This window comes from Alexandromys fortis, unplaced genomic scaffold (assembly GCF_014885135.2).
Source record: "Alexandromys fortis isolate MF-2015 unplaced genomic scaffold, M_Fortis_MF-2015_v1.1 scaffold_144, whole genome shotgun sequence".
Classification (NCBI taxonomy): domain Eukaryota; kingdom Metazoa; phylum Chordata; class Mammalia; order Rodentia; family Cricetidae; genus Alexandromys; species Alexandromys fortis.
Window position 1 is genome coordinate 327,598 of NW_026068021.1, and position 14,635 is coordinate 342,232.

The window sequence follows — 14,635 nt, forward strand, 5'->3', positions numbered from 1 at the left end:
AAGTGCTTGCTGCATAAGCGTGAGGACCTGAGTTCTTGCCCTCAGGACCCATGTAAACAAAGAGAGGTGTGTTGGCACCAGGAAGGCAGAGGCAGGAGGATCCCTGGGACTTCATGGTCAGCCTGACTAGCTGAATTGCCAGACTCCACGACAGTGAGAATCCTGATTCAAAAACCGAGAAAGGGTGAGACGGTGCCATGGGTAAGGCGCTTACTGTCAGGGCTGATGATTTGAGTGTGAACCCTGGGCCCTCACTGTGCAAAGAGGGAATCAGCTCCCATGAGTTCTCTGACCTCCACACCCGGGCTCCGACTTGCTAGCCTCTCCCAAGAATACATAAACAAATAATAAAAACAAAACCACAGCGTTTGAATTCTAAGCATTGATTCTGACGTTGATCTATGGCCCCTACAGGTGTGCACACACACATGCAAATATGCAATTGAGTGCGCGTGCATGTGCACATACACACACACACACACACACACACATTCCTAGACTGCTCCGTGCAGCTCCGAATGGAGTTCTGTTCTTGCTGGACTTTGCCCACTGCAGTAGTTGCCACTGATTAAAATCTGTCCTGACACACCAGTTTTGTTTATCTTTGTTACTCCCTCCCCCTCCCCAGACCTGTCTGTGCCCCTCCGTGGCGGCTCCTACCAGCTTTGACTCCCTGATCCACCTGTGAGTCCCACAGGAAAGGAAGCATGCCCAGATGCAGGCCTTGCCCACTCAGAGAGTCTGAGGCAATGAAAGAGGAGTTGAGTCTGCAAGGGGTCAGCGGGGGTGAGCCATATCTCTCCATTGCTGTCATCAGCTGCTGGGTTTGCCTTATGATCAAATGACATCATTGTTTGCTGAAATGATACATGAACTAATGGCTATAGACAGGCAGACAAGTACTTGAGGGGTTCTTAGAACACCTTCCTAGAATCCCCCAGTAAGGGGATGGGGTGTGGCTCAGTGGTAGAGCCCCTGCCTAGAATCCCCCAGTGAGGGGCTGCGGTGTGGCTCAGTGGTATGCAGCATATCTGAAATCCTGCTTTCCATCCCCAGCACTGCTATAAATAAATAGATTAAATATTTCTAAAAATAATAGAAAAGGAGTCATATAAGGGGTCAATTTATTGGTTAAACTAAGGAACAACCAATTTGTTATTTTGTCTTTTTTTGTTTGTTTGTTTTGTTTTCCCTGAAGCTGAGGACAGAACCCAGGGCCTTGCTCTTGCTAGGCAAGCACTCTACCACTGAGCTAAATCCCCAACCCCGGAACAACCAATTTGTAAAAGCCTCAGTTGTAACATATATTGTTAGGCAAAGCCTGCTACTGGGCTAGGGCACAACTGTGTAGCACAGCCCTCACCGAGCATACAGGACACCTTGGGTTTCATGCCCAAACCTTCCAACATTACTGTAAGGTGTAATCAGGAAGCCAGGCATCATGAGGGTAGTGACACTGGAATCCCTTCTTTGGACCTAAAGCCACCCGCACTGTCCACTAGACATCATTTCCTGCTAGCTGTTCTGGCTTAGGGAGGTGAAGCGGAGACGGATGGGTTTCCAGCACCTTGGCTTTCTAACCTTGCTCTGGAGGCCCTGCATGTCCTTCGCATAGTCTCAGAAAGCCAGACTCTGCCATCCAGGGACTTCATGATACCCTCTGACCGGCTGCTTTTCTTCCTCATGGTGACTTTAAGTCATAATCCACGGGTTCTAAATGGGTAGGGCAGCCAGGAAGAGGTGTGTGACGGCCATCGATAACCTGATCCAGGATAAAAGAAAGGATGGGGACCAGGCAAGGTGTCATGCACTTGTAATTCTGGCACTCAGTAGGCTGAAGTGGCAAGACAATTTGAAGTCAGTCCAGGCTACATAGGGAGACCCTGAATCAAAATCAAAATATAAAGGCCACAGGCAATTGCAAAGAGTTTGTTCATTGGCTCAGTTAGTAAACTTCAGTGTCTGTCTCTTACCTGGTTGTCTGCGTTTGTTTGGCAGTTTTGAGGGTGGAGCCCCCAGCCCCTCACTGGGGGATTCTAGGCAGGGGCTCTACCACTGAGTCACATCCCCAGCCCTTCACTGGGGATTCTAGGCAGGGGCTCTACCACTGAGTCACATCCACAGCCCTTCACGGGGGATTCTAGGCAGGGGCTCTACCACTGAGTCACATCCACAGCCCTTCACTGGGGATTCTAGGCAGGGGCTCTACCACTGAGCCAGAATTCCTTTTCCCGAGCTCCAGGCTCCCTGTGTCAGTAAGTGCTTGTGTAGCACATGTAAGTCCTAGGTTCAATCTGCAACACTGCAAAAGTATGAAAAAGGAAAAGAAGGGCTGGGGGAGAGAAGAGACACCTGGGAGGGAGGGAGGAAGTAGAGTGATGCGGAACTCTGAGGATGTAGATTTGCTGGCCGAGAGTCCCTGTGATGTGTAGAGGGCATACCTGTGGTCCTCAGGTTTCTCTCCCTGCTGCTGACCACCCCACCAGTCACTGCCTCCCCCTCCTCCCTCAAACATAGCCCAACCCCCACTCTGGAGCAAGAGTCAGGCCCTCTGTTGCCATAACAACCACATCCCAGCAGTAAAAATAGTAACTTATTTTTTTATTCAACTTCTTTAGCTGATGGAGGGGAAAATATCCATTTCTAGACTTGAATTTTATACCAGGGGTTTCCTACTGGGCTCCACAGAGCCCACTGCCAAGGCCTGCCTGAAGGTGGCAGAAGCATGGGTGGACAGACAGCCCAGGGCCAGGAGGAGGACACAATCTTCGTGAGCTCTGATTCCAGCCTCCTAGAAACTGTGGCTGCCGGTGACCACTTGGGATCCAGCCTGGAGTCTGTGGGGAGAAAGGTGATCAGGGAGGGTGAGGCCATGCTCAGCAGAAACCTTGTGACTTGCAGCTGAGGGCTGTGCTGATATTGCCGGGAGACAGACGGGTGTTAATGCAACCGACAGAGACATGGGCCAGTGGTCAGCACAGGGCTGTGCAATGTGGGGCTTAACTCTCCCTGTGTCTGCTGGGGTTTATCTCCGGGAGGTCTGTAGAAATTACTAGTTTCTGGGAGCTGTGTTTGGCAGTGAACTCAGGGTGCAGAGAATGAGATTCAAATGCATATAGTCTGTCCCCGTGAGCTGGGTTCCTTAGGAATGTCCCTGGATTCCAGGATCCCCATTCATACCGTACTACTCTGGCCACATAATCCTGGCTCACTCCGATTGTGTGTGTACGCGCGTGCGTGCGCGTGTGCTTGTCTACGTGGAGGTCACAGGTCAATACTGCGTGTCCTTTAGTGCAATGGTTTTCAGCCTTCCTAATGCTGGAACCCCTCATGCTGTGTTGACCCCCAACCATACAATTATTCTCCTTACTACTTTATGCTTAGTATTTGCCACTTCATACTGTAATGTTGCAAAACATTGTTATGAATTATAACGTAAAATCTGATATACAGATGGTCTTAGGTGACCCCCGTGAAAGGGTTGTTAAACCCCCAAACAAGTCATGGCCCACACGTTGAGAACCCCTGCTCTATTGCTTTGCATCTTTTCTCATTTATTTTTTCTTTTTAAATTTTATTTTATGCATCCAAGCAGGTTGGCTGCATGTACGTATATGTATTGTGTGAACATCTGGTGTCTACAGAGACCAAAAGAGGGTTCCAGATCCTCTAGAACAGGAGTTAAGTGTGTTTGTAAACTACGATGTGGATGCTGAGAACCAACCTCAGCTCTCTGCAAGAACAGCGAGTGCTCTCTACCGCTGAGGCATCTCCAGCCCCTGTACCTTATTCTCTGAGAAGAGGTTACTCATCAGATCTGGAGCTCACCAACCGGGCTAGGCTGGCTGACCAGAATGCTCCCGGATCCTACTGTCTCAGTAACCCCAGATTATATGTGGGTGCTGCGGAACCACACTCAGGTCCTCATGGTCGCGTGGCAGGAACTTTACCCAATGAGTTCTTTCAGCCCCTCTCTCTGGTTTTTTTGTTTCTCCTCACTCCTCCTTCGTGGTTGTTGTTGTCTTATTGTGCAGTTCTGGCTAAACTCTAATACAAGACTCTTGCTTCAGCCTTCTCAATACTGGAATTACAGGGGTTTTGTTTGTTTGTTTGTTTGTTTGTTTTGTTTTGAGACAGGGGTTTTCTCTCTCTCTGTTTAACAACCCCTAGCTGGCCTGGAACTAGCTCATATAGACAAGGCTAGCCTTAAACTTACAGAGATCCGCCTGCCTCTGCCTCTCAAGTGCTGGAATTAAAGGCCATAAATACATATCCGAACATGCCTTCCACTCACCTGTGCAAAGGCCTTCTAGCCATTCCACTGCCTCATTTTTAAAATTTATTTTTAAAGTTAACATAAAGAGGATGACTTTCATTGTGGCATTTTTGTTAGTTCTCTCTCTCTTTACTAGAAACTGAATTCAGGGTCTCACACATGCTAGGTAGACCCTCTACAGATAAATCATGCTTCCAGTCCCTCACTGGGGGATTCTAGGCAGGGGCTCTACCACTGAGCCACACCCCAGTCCCTCACTCACTGAGGATTCTAAACAGATGCTCTACCACTGAGCTAAAGGATTCTGGGCAGGTGCTCTACCACTGAGCCACACCCCAGCCCCTCACTGGGGGATTCTAGGCAGGTACTCCACTGGAGTAATATGCCCTGCTCTCTTTTGATTTCTTCTTCTTTGAGATAAGATCTTACTAAATTGTCCAGGCTAGCCTTGAACTTCAGCCTCTCCTGCCTTTGTATCCCAAGAGACTATGTTAGACATCCTCTTGAACTTCTAAGCCTACATCTGAGACTGGTCAACCTTATTTCCTAAGTACCCCAGGGTCTCCCTTCCTTCTTTCCTTTGTTCCCTCCCTCCCTCCCTCCCTCCCTCCTTCCTTTCTTCCTTCCTTCCTTCCTTCCTTCGTTTTTGTTTTTCAAGACAGGGTTTCTCTGTAGCTTTGGAGCCTGTCCTAGAACTAGCCTTGTAGATCAGGTTGGCCTCGAACTCACAGAGATCTGCCTGCCTCTGCCTCCCGAGTCCTGGGATTAAAGGCGTGTGCCACCACCGCCCGGCTCCCAGGGTCTTTCTTTTGCCTCTTCTGTCAGCAATCTCATTCCTTCCCCTTACTGCCGCTCCTGTCACGGCCTCCTCCCCACCATCTACCTGTAACCCTCTGGTCTTGCCCAGCTAGGGCCATGCTTGTGCCCACTCTGGGCCCAGCAGAGGGTTTGGAAAGCAGAGGCGAATCAACCAGGCACTCTCTTGTCAGTTGATGTCTTGTTCTAGCTCCACTGATGCAGAGGGTGTGGGTGACATTTTCTCAGTAATCGATAGGACACCAAGCAAACATTGTTCTAAGAAGGAGGCCTGACAGTGCGGGCACATCCTGGCCACTTGGGAGGTAGAAGGATTTTATGTTCAAGGTCAGCCTGGGCTACAGAGTGCCAATGCCAACTTGAGCAATTTAGCCAGACTGTCCCAAAACAAAAATAAACAAGGGATTGGGGATGTAGTTTAGCTCATCTCGCATGTGTTAAACTACATGCTACACTTTCTAGCACTGGGTAAAAGTAAATTAATTAAAAGGATCAGGAAGCTGTGGACTCCCAAGATGGGAAAGCCGTGGGATGGAGGAGAGGACTTCTTATCAACATGGGGGCCATTTGCTCACATTGTATCTATGGTCAGCCAAGAAGCAGAGAGATGCCAGCTGTAGAGGTGCACACCTTTATTCCCAGCTCTTGAGAAGCAGAGGCAGGGGATCTTTTATTTATTTATTAAAGATTTCTGTCTCCTCCCCACCACCGCCTCCCATTTCCCTCCCCCTCCCCCAATCAATTCCCCCTCCCTCATCAGCTCAAAGAGCAATCAGGGTTCCCTGCCCTGTGGGAAGTCCAAGGACCACACACCTCCATCCAGGTCTAGTAAGGTGAGCATCCAAACCAGAGGCAGGGGATCTTAGTGAGTTTGAGGTCAGCCTGGTCTACAAAGTGAGTTCTAGGACAACCAGGAATGTTACACAGAAAAATCCTGTCTTGAAAAAAAAAAAAAAAGATGGGAAAGCCGTAGGAGGATGAGAGGCCTTCCCAAACTTGGGGTCCATCTGGTCATAGTCGGTCAGGAAACAAAGCAATGCCAGGCGGTGGTGGTACACACCTTTCATTCCAGCATTTGGGAGGCAGAGGCAGTTGGATCTCTGAGTTCAAGGCCAGCCTGGTCTACACAGAGAAAAAACCAAGCCAAGAACAACAAAAAGAAGCTGAGAAACAAGGCTGCTGGCACTAAGCTCACACTCTCTATCCCCCAGACCCGGTCCTTCCCACCTCAGCTTGACCAATGTAACTCCTCACAGCCAAGCTCAGAGGTTGTGTCTTCGGTGAATCTAGACGCAGCTGAGTTGAAAATCTGTAGGGATCATAAATATCAAAGACCATCTTTTCCCCCAGCAGCTCCCTCGGGGGTGTTCAAAATTTCCACAGACTGGATTCCCATGTCTTCCAAACAAGGTCCCATAAAGCAGAAAGCTGACTTTTGGGGCTGGGGAGCTGGCTCAACAGGCAAGGAGGATTGCCACCAAACCCTGAGTTTTGGCTCCAGGTGTACATGGTGTAAGGACAAACCAACTTCTGCAAGTTGTCCTCTGACCTCCACGCACATGATAAAGGTAGGAGACTGGAGAGATGGCTCAGCGGTTAAGAGTGCTTGCTTCTGGTGCAGAGGATTGGAGTTCGATTCCCAGGACCCACTTCATTTGGGTCACAGCCTCCAGTAACTCCAGCTCCAGGGGACCTACACGTCGGACTTCAGACATCTGCACTGCACGTTTCCCTACACGGGCACACACACACACACACACACACGCGCGCGCGATTAAAATTGAATAAATGTTTTAAAATATTAAAATGGAATATAATAATAATAAAAAGAAAGCTGGAGTTTGAAGATGTGAGAATGGACTCGGGGTGAAGAGCCTGGACATGCTGGAGTGTCCCCATCTTGGGGTGTGGCGGGGAAGGGAGGGAGACAGGACAGGAAGATGATTCCTAGAGACACAGAGTCCTGGGTGGTAAGGAGGATTCAGCAACAAGTAGACTGAGGGTGGGTGGGTGCTACCTGGTCCGGTCCCCAAGCGTCCCCTGTGGCTGGCCTAGCTGACAACCGCTGACAGTGGCGGTTCAATCTAGTCCAAGCTGTCTTCTGCTGGCTGGAAAAGAGATGGGGTGGAGGGGACACCGGGAGACGCTAACAGGAGAGAGGGGACCTCCCAGCCAAGCGATTGGCAGCGTGCTCCTGAGTCGTCCCCCACCCCACCCGCTCCCCATATCCCGCCCCCGCCCCGCCCCCGCCACCATCTGCTCGGGATTTGCTATCCCGAGACTCCAGGCTAGGGGCTCCGGAGGCAGCCGATCCGGTCTGCTAAGGGCTCTGGTACTGCCGGAGGATCTGGAGGATCCGACGCCCTTCCAACCTGCTGCGCCTCCTGTAGCGGCTTCCTGCGTTCCCGCGTTCCAGCCCCGGGTCGGGTGCTGATGGAACCGCGGTGATGTTCACTCTGGCCAGGCTGCTGGATTTCCAGAAAACCAAATACGCAAGGTGAGCAGCGGAGCTGGGGGCGGGGGTGGGATGGGGTAGACAAGGGTCAGGGCTCTGAGGCCCCTTTTTCCTGTCCCAACTGCTTGGGGAACTGGGCTTGATGCCCGGGGATAGAACAACCTAGGAACCAGGCAGTATCGTCTTCATGATGGAGTGGAAATTGTTATCCCGCTTTTGCGCGCGGCGCACCGGATTCTCCGCGTTTCTTTTTCCCTTAGGCGAGGCGCTTCATCGGTCCAGAGCAGTTTCCACATTTGCGACCCGGTGAACAACAGAGAGTCCCCACCATTAGGGACCACGGGAGGTTAACAGGAGATGGTCCTTAGAAAGCACTTTGCGATGCCAGCAGGGCGGGGGAACTGCTCCATCCCTACGGGGCTCCGTGGGTAACATTTAAAAAGGGTTTTACACGCACCTGGTGTCTACTCACAAGGCAAGGCAGAGGAATAGATAGGTCTCCTTTTGAGGCGGAGAAACTGAGGGTCAGAATTCAGGAGGAAAGATGATTATCCCAATCTCTGGGGTCCAAGATGAGCCCTGGTTTCTTTTTCTGTTTTGTTTTGTTTGGGACAAGTCTTACTATGGTAGCCCTGGCTGGCCTGGAGTCCTCTTTGTAGACCAGGCTGCCCTTTGACCTCACAGAGATCTGTCAGGCTCTGGAGTGCTGGTCATTCCTTATCGTTTTTTGTTTTGTTTTTCGAGACAGGGTTTCTCTGTGTTGCTTTGGAGCCAGTTCTAGAACTAGCTCTTGTAGACCAGACTGGCCTCGAACTCACAGAGATCCGATTGCTGCTGCCTCCTGAGTGCTGAGATTAAAGATGTGCGCCACCACTGCCTGACTCCTTATCGTTTTGTTGAGAGTCTTTTTTTTAATTTATTTATTTCTTTATTAATTAATTAAAGATTTCTGTCTCTTCCCCACCGCCGCCTCCCCTTTCCCTCCCCCTCCCCTGAGACAGTCTTGCTATGTACACCAGACTGGCCTTGATCTAAATGTGTAGCCAGGCTTATCTTGAACTTAATTCTCCAGTCTCAGCATCCTGAATGCTGAAATTAGGGCTGGGAGTCCACACACCACACAAGAGTGTATATTAATGAATACTGTGTATACATGATTTCAGGATGTAGTCCATCTGAACACATTATTTGTGAGATATTTTGCACTCTTCGTAGAAATCTGAACTCTTCAATATCTAGTGTGCATTCTGATTTGATTTGACTGCCTTGAAAGATTATTATTATATCTCTTATGTTTTATTATGTGTGGGCTCTGTGTGCCACAGTACACATGTGGAGGTCAGGCAGCATCGTGGAATTGGTTCTCTCCTTCCAACTTTGTGTGAGTTACAGGGATTGAACTCAGGTCTCTATCTAGGCTTCTCCTTGAACTGCTGAGCCACCTTGTCATTCCCTTCATGCCCCCACCCCCCTAACCCAGGCTTCCCTGAAACTCACTATGCGTCCGGGGTCAGCCTGGCACAAGTCGCAATCCCTCTGCCTCAGCCTCCTGACAGTTGCTATTACAAGTGTGTGCCAGCATGCCTGGTGGCCTCTGTGGTGGCTGGAGAGGTGGGCCTTTGAGAAGGGATTAGGTCTTAAGAGATAGAACTGTTTCACTTGAGTGAGTGCTCGCTCTCAGAGACTGGAGGAGCTCTCCCCAGAGCTGGGTGTTATAGTCCCCCAGGCTTGCCCCTTCTGCACTCACCTGCAGATTTACCAACCCTGAACTGAAGCCAGCAAATGGACTCGGATGTTCCAGTCTCCAGAGCCTCTCCTCTCTGTATCCTAAGATGGCTTCTAGCTCACAGCTGAGGACGACCTCAGATGTCCAGGGGCGCCGAGTGCTGGGTGAGGTGTACACCTCCACACCCAGTTTACGCAATGCTGAAGACGAAGATCAGTGCTTTGTGCACGGTGGACAAGCACCCTGAGCTGTTCCCCTAAGCCCAAGAACCTCTAATCCTTTCAGCTAGCTTGGTCTCAGGTATTCCGTTAAGGCAACAGAAAACAGACCCAGGGGCTGGGAAGAGAGCTCAGCTGATGAGGTGCTCGCCCCTCAAGACTGAGGGCCTGAGTCTGAACCCCAACACTCGAGCTAGAAAGCCAGATGTGGTGATACCCTTGAAATCCCTGTGCCAGGGAAGTGGAGACAAGTGCCCCCCCTGGAGCTTGCCAACGGTCCAGCATCTAATCAGGTAGGCTCTAGGTCCCAGAGAGAGACCCCTGACTCCAAAACAAGGTGGGAGGCTCTGGAGGAAGGACTGACCCTCTGGCCTCCACACGAACACGTGTGTGTATACTACCTTCCATGAATATGCATCCATCCCTACCCCCCAAAGATAATGGGCAGACTTCGATAAGGTCGAGAAGGCACAGTGGGTGTTTCTTAGTTCTACTAACGTTATCTTCTTCTTTTTTAAATTTTGGATATCTGGAGATGCTAGAAAAAGAAGTTTGGGTTCTTTTTATCTTATTATAATCTTTAAATTACATTTATGTGTGTGGGGTGTGTGCCATGGCATTCACGTTGGGGGGTGTCTCAGAACAGTGTGAGGCTGTTCTCTTCTTCCACCACGTGAGTTGCAGAGATTAAATTGGGATTATCAGGCTTGGCAGCAGCGCCTTTACCCACTGGGCCATCTTGGTGGCACCTGCTTTGGAGTCCCAGCTGTCTAATAGAGAAGACAGATGAAGCCTCACTTCTTTGGCGATTTTTCAGTTTTATGGTCTGTATGGAGATGATAAAACCTATCTTTCTTTTGATAGACAAGTTTTAATTTGTTACACAGCAGGAAGTATCCTGAAACTTAGTTCTTGGGGTTTTTTTTCGTTGTTTGTTTTGTTTTTGAGACAAGGTCTTTCTCTGTAGACCGGGCTGGCCTTGGGCTTTCGGAGATCTGCCTGCATCTGTCTCCCCAATGCTGGGATGAGGGTCTTGCACCACAGTGCTCTGAGGGGCACACTTGTTCTCACTGTGACCAATAAGCCCTTCTCCCCAGACTGAGTCAGCTTTGGGTCCTCTCACAGCGGGCACAGGGGCATCTTAGGAGATGTCTACAGAAGTCTGTATCATGTGGTTATGGCTAAGGCTCCTTCTGCAGCAGTGTTGTCTCAGTTCAGTCAAGGCCACGGGAGGCTGCAAGTCTCTGTTTTGCCTCGTGGTCGTTAGGTGACATGAACCGGCGATGGGCTGTGGCATCTTATTCACACTTTGAACTGGTTTGCCCTCTTTTTTAAGCTCCAAGCTTGCTGGGTTCCAGACTCACATGTGCATGCACGCATGTTTGTTAAGCAAAGGAAGGGCAATGCAGCTAGCCTTTGGGAATCCACCCGTAGCCAAGCTTACACCGAAGCAGGGCCTTGAGCAATCAGCCCCCTTTCTTCTGAGTTTGATCCACAGGACTCACATTGATGGGAGAAGAGAATTCACTCTCTGACCACCCCACAGGCATAGTGCTACATGTGCCCCTTGGCCCCCACCTCACACAGATAACTGTAATAAAAAAAAAACAACTAAGCAACAAGTCAGCTTGACCTGCTGCTTTCCTTGTTTGTAGTAATTCCTTGCAGATTCAGGAGGCTGAGGGAGGAGAATTGTTAGTTTAAGGTAGCCTGGGATCAATTGTGAGTCCCTCAGTCAAAACGAAGCAGGAACAACACCAACAAAGAAAAACCAAACCAAACCAAAGCCAAACCCAAACCCAAACATCCCAACTTATTTCCAAGTCCGTTTAATAGCTGTCTGAAGGCCCATATCATGGTTGCGTGATGGTTCCTTTCATTCTCTCGCATAAGTGGGTTTTGGAACATTCCACTCCTGAAATGGCACTTGGGCACATCTGTGCAACTGTGTTCGGGAGGACGGTTCATCTGTGGCCTGTATTACCATTGTGCTCTGGGCACGGGCAGGCAGGTCCTGTGGTTCCCAAGTTCCAGGTCATATAACAAGCTACCCAGTGTGCAGTGACCGGGTCAAATGGCCCCACAGCGGAGTTCTTGCAAGAGACTTGGATTTCCTCCTGAGGTCACACAGAGACAAAGATAGGGTTCCAGTTTGTCCCACAGAGGGGTCCATGGGAAGGCTTGGAGCTGGTGCTTAACTCTGTCCTCGCTGCGTTGTTCTGCCTGTCAGTGGGACTACTAGATGAGGTTGGTAGCGTCTTTGTGGCCCTGCTCAGGACTCCTAAGATGTGGGCAGGGTGGGGGCATGCGGATTACTGGGTGGAGCACTTGCCTAGCATGCATGAAGCCTTGGGTTCCATACATACACTGAATTTTATTGCTCATGCCTGCAATCCCAGCACTTGAGAGGTGGAAGCAGGTGAATCAGAAGTTCAATGCCATTGTTGGCTACTATATTTTGAGTTTGAGGCCTGCGTGGATTACATCAGACTCTATCTCAACAAACCAACCAACCAACCAAACAAACAAACAAACTGGAAAGACTCATATTCCAGTCAGAATTGTGGAGCTGTGAAAAGCTGTAAGTTCTAGAAGTAGTTTCCGGCTGGAAGATGATGGGTGTGATATCTGTGGTGTTTGAGATGAAGACAGGTGTTACCAGGTATTGGTTGTTATACTTTTTGTGTGTGTGTGTTTATAGAACTGGTCACTGAATCTAGGGGCCTTGTACCTGCTGAGCAAGCATTCTATATATCTTCAGCCTCTTTTATTTTCATTTCATTTTGTGGTGCTGGGGACATACCATAGCGTTGTTTATGGCCAGAGGTGCTCTACCCCACGGCCACATGCTCACCTGGGGTAGTGCATTCCTGGGGCTAGGGGAGGGGTGTCGGTGGACAGGTGCATGTGTGCACATCCCAAGTGTAAAGGTCAGAGGACAACCTCTGGTGTTGGTCCTCAGGTGAGACAGGGTCTGAGGTTTTGCCATGTAGAGCAGGCTAGTCCGGTCCTCGAACTTCCGGGGATCCAGTGATCTCTGCATCTCATCTCATTGTCCCCACTCCTGACTTTTCATGTGGGGTCTGGGGATCTGAACTCAGGTCCTCACACTTGTAAGGCAAGCACTTTGTGACTTGAGTCTTGAGGCAGGGTCTGCCTAAGTTGGCCAGGCTGACCCGGAACTCATTCTGTGGCCCAGGCAGGTCTTAAACATTCAGCGCTCCTGTCTCAGCCTCTAGAGCGGCTGGAGAGGTAGACCCAGGTCCCTGGGCTCTGCTAAAGTGGTGGTTGTTTATGCTGCTGTTGCTTGCATTTTTTCTATTTTCATAGCAGTTTGGACGTAGTTTGTAGAAAGTTACTCTGTCAAGGTCAGCAGGGCTGTCTGAGAAGTTCTTTCTTCTTGGCAGGCCTGTGGGGCTTCAGCTGGTTTCTGTGTGTGTGGAGAGTGAGAGACGGGAGGTGGAGGTCATTTGCTTGTTTTTCTGTGTTATGGCAGATGGCCCTGCACAGGGTTTCTTGGGACCCAGATGAGAGGCTCGCTATCCATCACTTGTCGACTTCCCCCCGTCTGATCTTGCTAGTCGGCCTGCTGCTGGGCACATTGTCTTCCTCTTTGTGGGTGTGGGTGTGTATACTTGCTTGTGTGTACGTGTGAACACATGCACACATGTGGAGGCCAGAGGGTTTTTGGTCCTTGCCTTTCGCCTTGTTTGAGACTTGTTTGCCACTGAGAACACTAGCTGTTCCCAGGCTTCTGCAGGGTCCGCTGTCTTGGCCTCCCATCTTGCTATAGGATTGCTGGTATTCCAGGTGTGCCTTGCTGCACCCAGCTTTAGGTGGACTCCAGGGTCTGAACCCAGGTCCGCATGCTTCCCAGGCAGGCGCTTTGCCCACTGAGCAATCTCCCCAGCCCTGGTATATTTTTGAAATCCCCATTTGGTTTGCTTAAGCTGCTGCTTCGGTTTTCTGCTTCCCCCGCATATCACACCCACGCCAACCAAAGACAATGACAGTGCCAACCACAGGAAGAATAGTCTCCATAGCAGAGCACGTGCCCCATGAGACACAGGGGCTCTGAAACAGACTTGGAGCTGCCCTTGCTACCCGTGCTTGGGTGGGAACTAGCGAGGCCCTCAGAACATGCAGTGTGCAGGTCACCTGCTTCACGAATTCACACTGCCTGGCATCTCCTGCTATCTCTTGCATTCATTCACTGCCTGGCATCTGTAGGTCACCCCTTCATTCACTCTTTTACTGGCCAGACATTTGTAGGGTGCAGCAAGTATACAAATGGGGAACCACATACTGTATTCCCTGTTATTTTATTTTTTGAGACAGCATCTTGCTCTGTAGCCCAGGCTGACCTGGATAGCTCCATCTGCTTGCTTCAGCCCCCCTGAGAAGCTGGGATGACATCTCTCCACACCCATGCCCTGTTAATTAACTTTTGTTCTTGATGTCACTGCGCCAAAATTATTCTGCTATTTATATAAACAATTTTCTCTTATATTTGAATTAACAGCCCCAACCCTGAAACTCTGCTGTCAGATAAAGTAACATGAACCACCTGTGACTACTTTATCTTAACGAGAAACCATTGAATTAACTAAAATGTGAAAGGCTGCATCTCAGCTACCTTGGCCACAGTTTCAGGGCACAGGATGTCTGCGGCGGGTGGATTCTATTCTGCATAGAAGAAATCTGGAACGTTCCAGTCTCTGCAGACATTTCTCTTGGAGAGAAAGAGCATTAAAATGTACATGAAACTTGTGATTTGTACCTGGAAGTCTGAGGCAGGAGGATTGCCCATTGGAGGTCAGCTTGGGCTGCACAGTGAGACTGAAAAGGGGAAGGTATGGGTCTCATGCATATTAGTCACGGCTCTACCAATGAGCTCTATTTCCAAGGCAGTATTGAAAGTATTTAAATAAAGATAGGGTTTTTTTTTTCTTTCATAATATGATTGGATCTTGGGAAATGGAACAACTCTCCACAGAGTTCTGTGTCTTTTTATTTGCTGGTGTGAAGAAAGGGGAGTGGTTCTTCGATAGCTGTATTAGATCAGAAGTGATCTATGAGTACTATGGTATTTGCAGATTCTGTGTGCCCACCTTTTGGAAGTGATGGGCTGAGAGAACAAGAAG

General features: G+C 49.7%; 1 protein-coding gene across 1 annotated transcript in view; it reads left to right on the forward strand.

Moving 5' to 3' along the window:
• Positions 1-7,340: 7,340 nt before the first annotated feature.
• The window catches only part of Mmd2 (monocyte to macrophage differentiation associated 2), a 44,225-nt gene continuing 36,930 nt past the window's right edge, over positions 7,341-14,635 (forward strand). Inside the window, exon 1 of the mRNA XM_050163252.1 lies at positions 7,341-7,589. Coding sequence (XP_050019209.1) covers positions 7,540-7,589 — 50 coding nt within the window. The 5' untranslated portion in view covers positions 7,341-7,539. The remainder of the gene's footprint in view (positions 7,590-14,635) is intronic.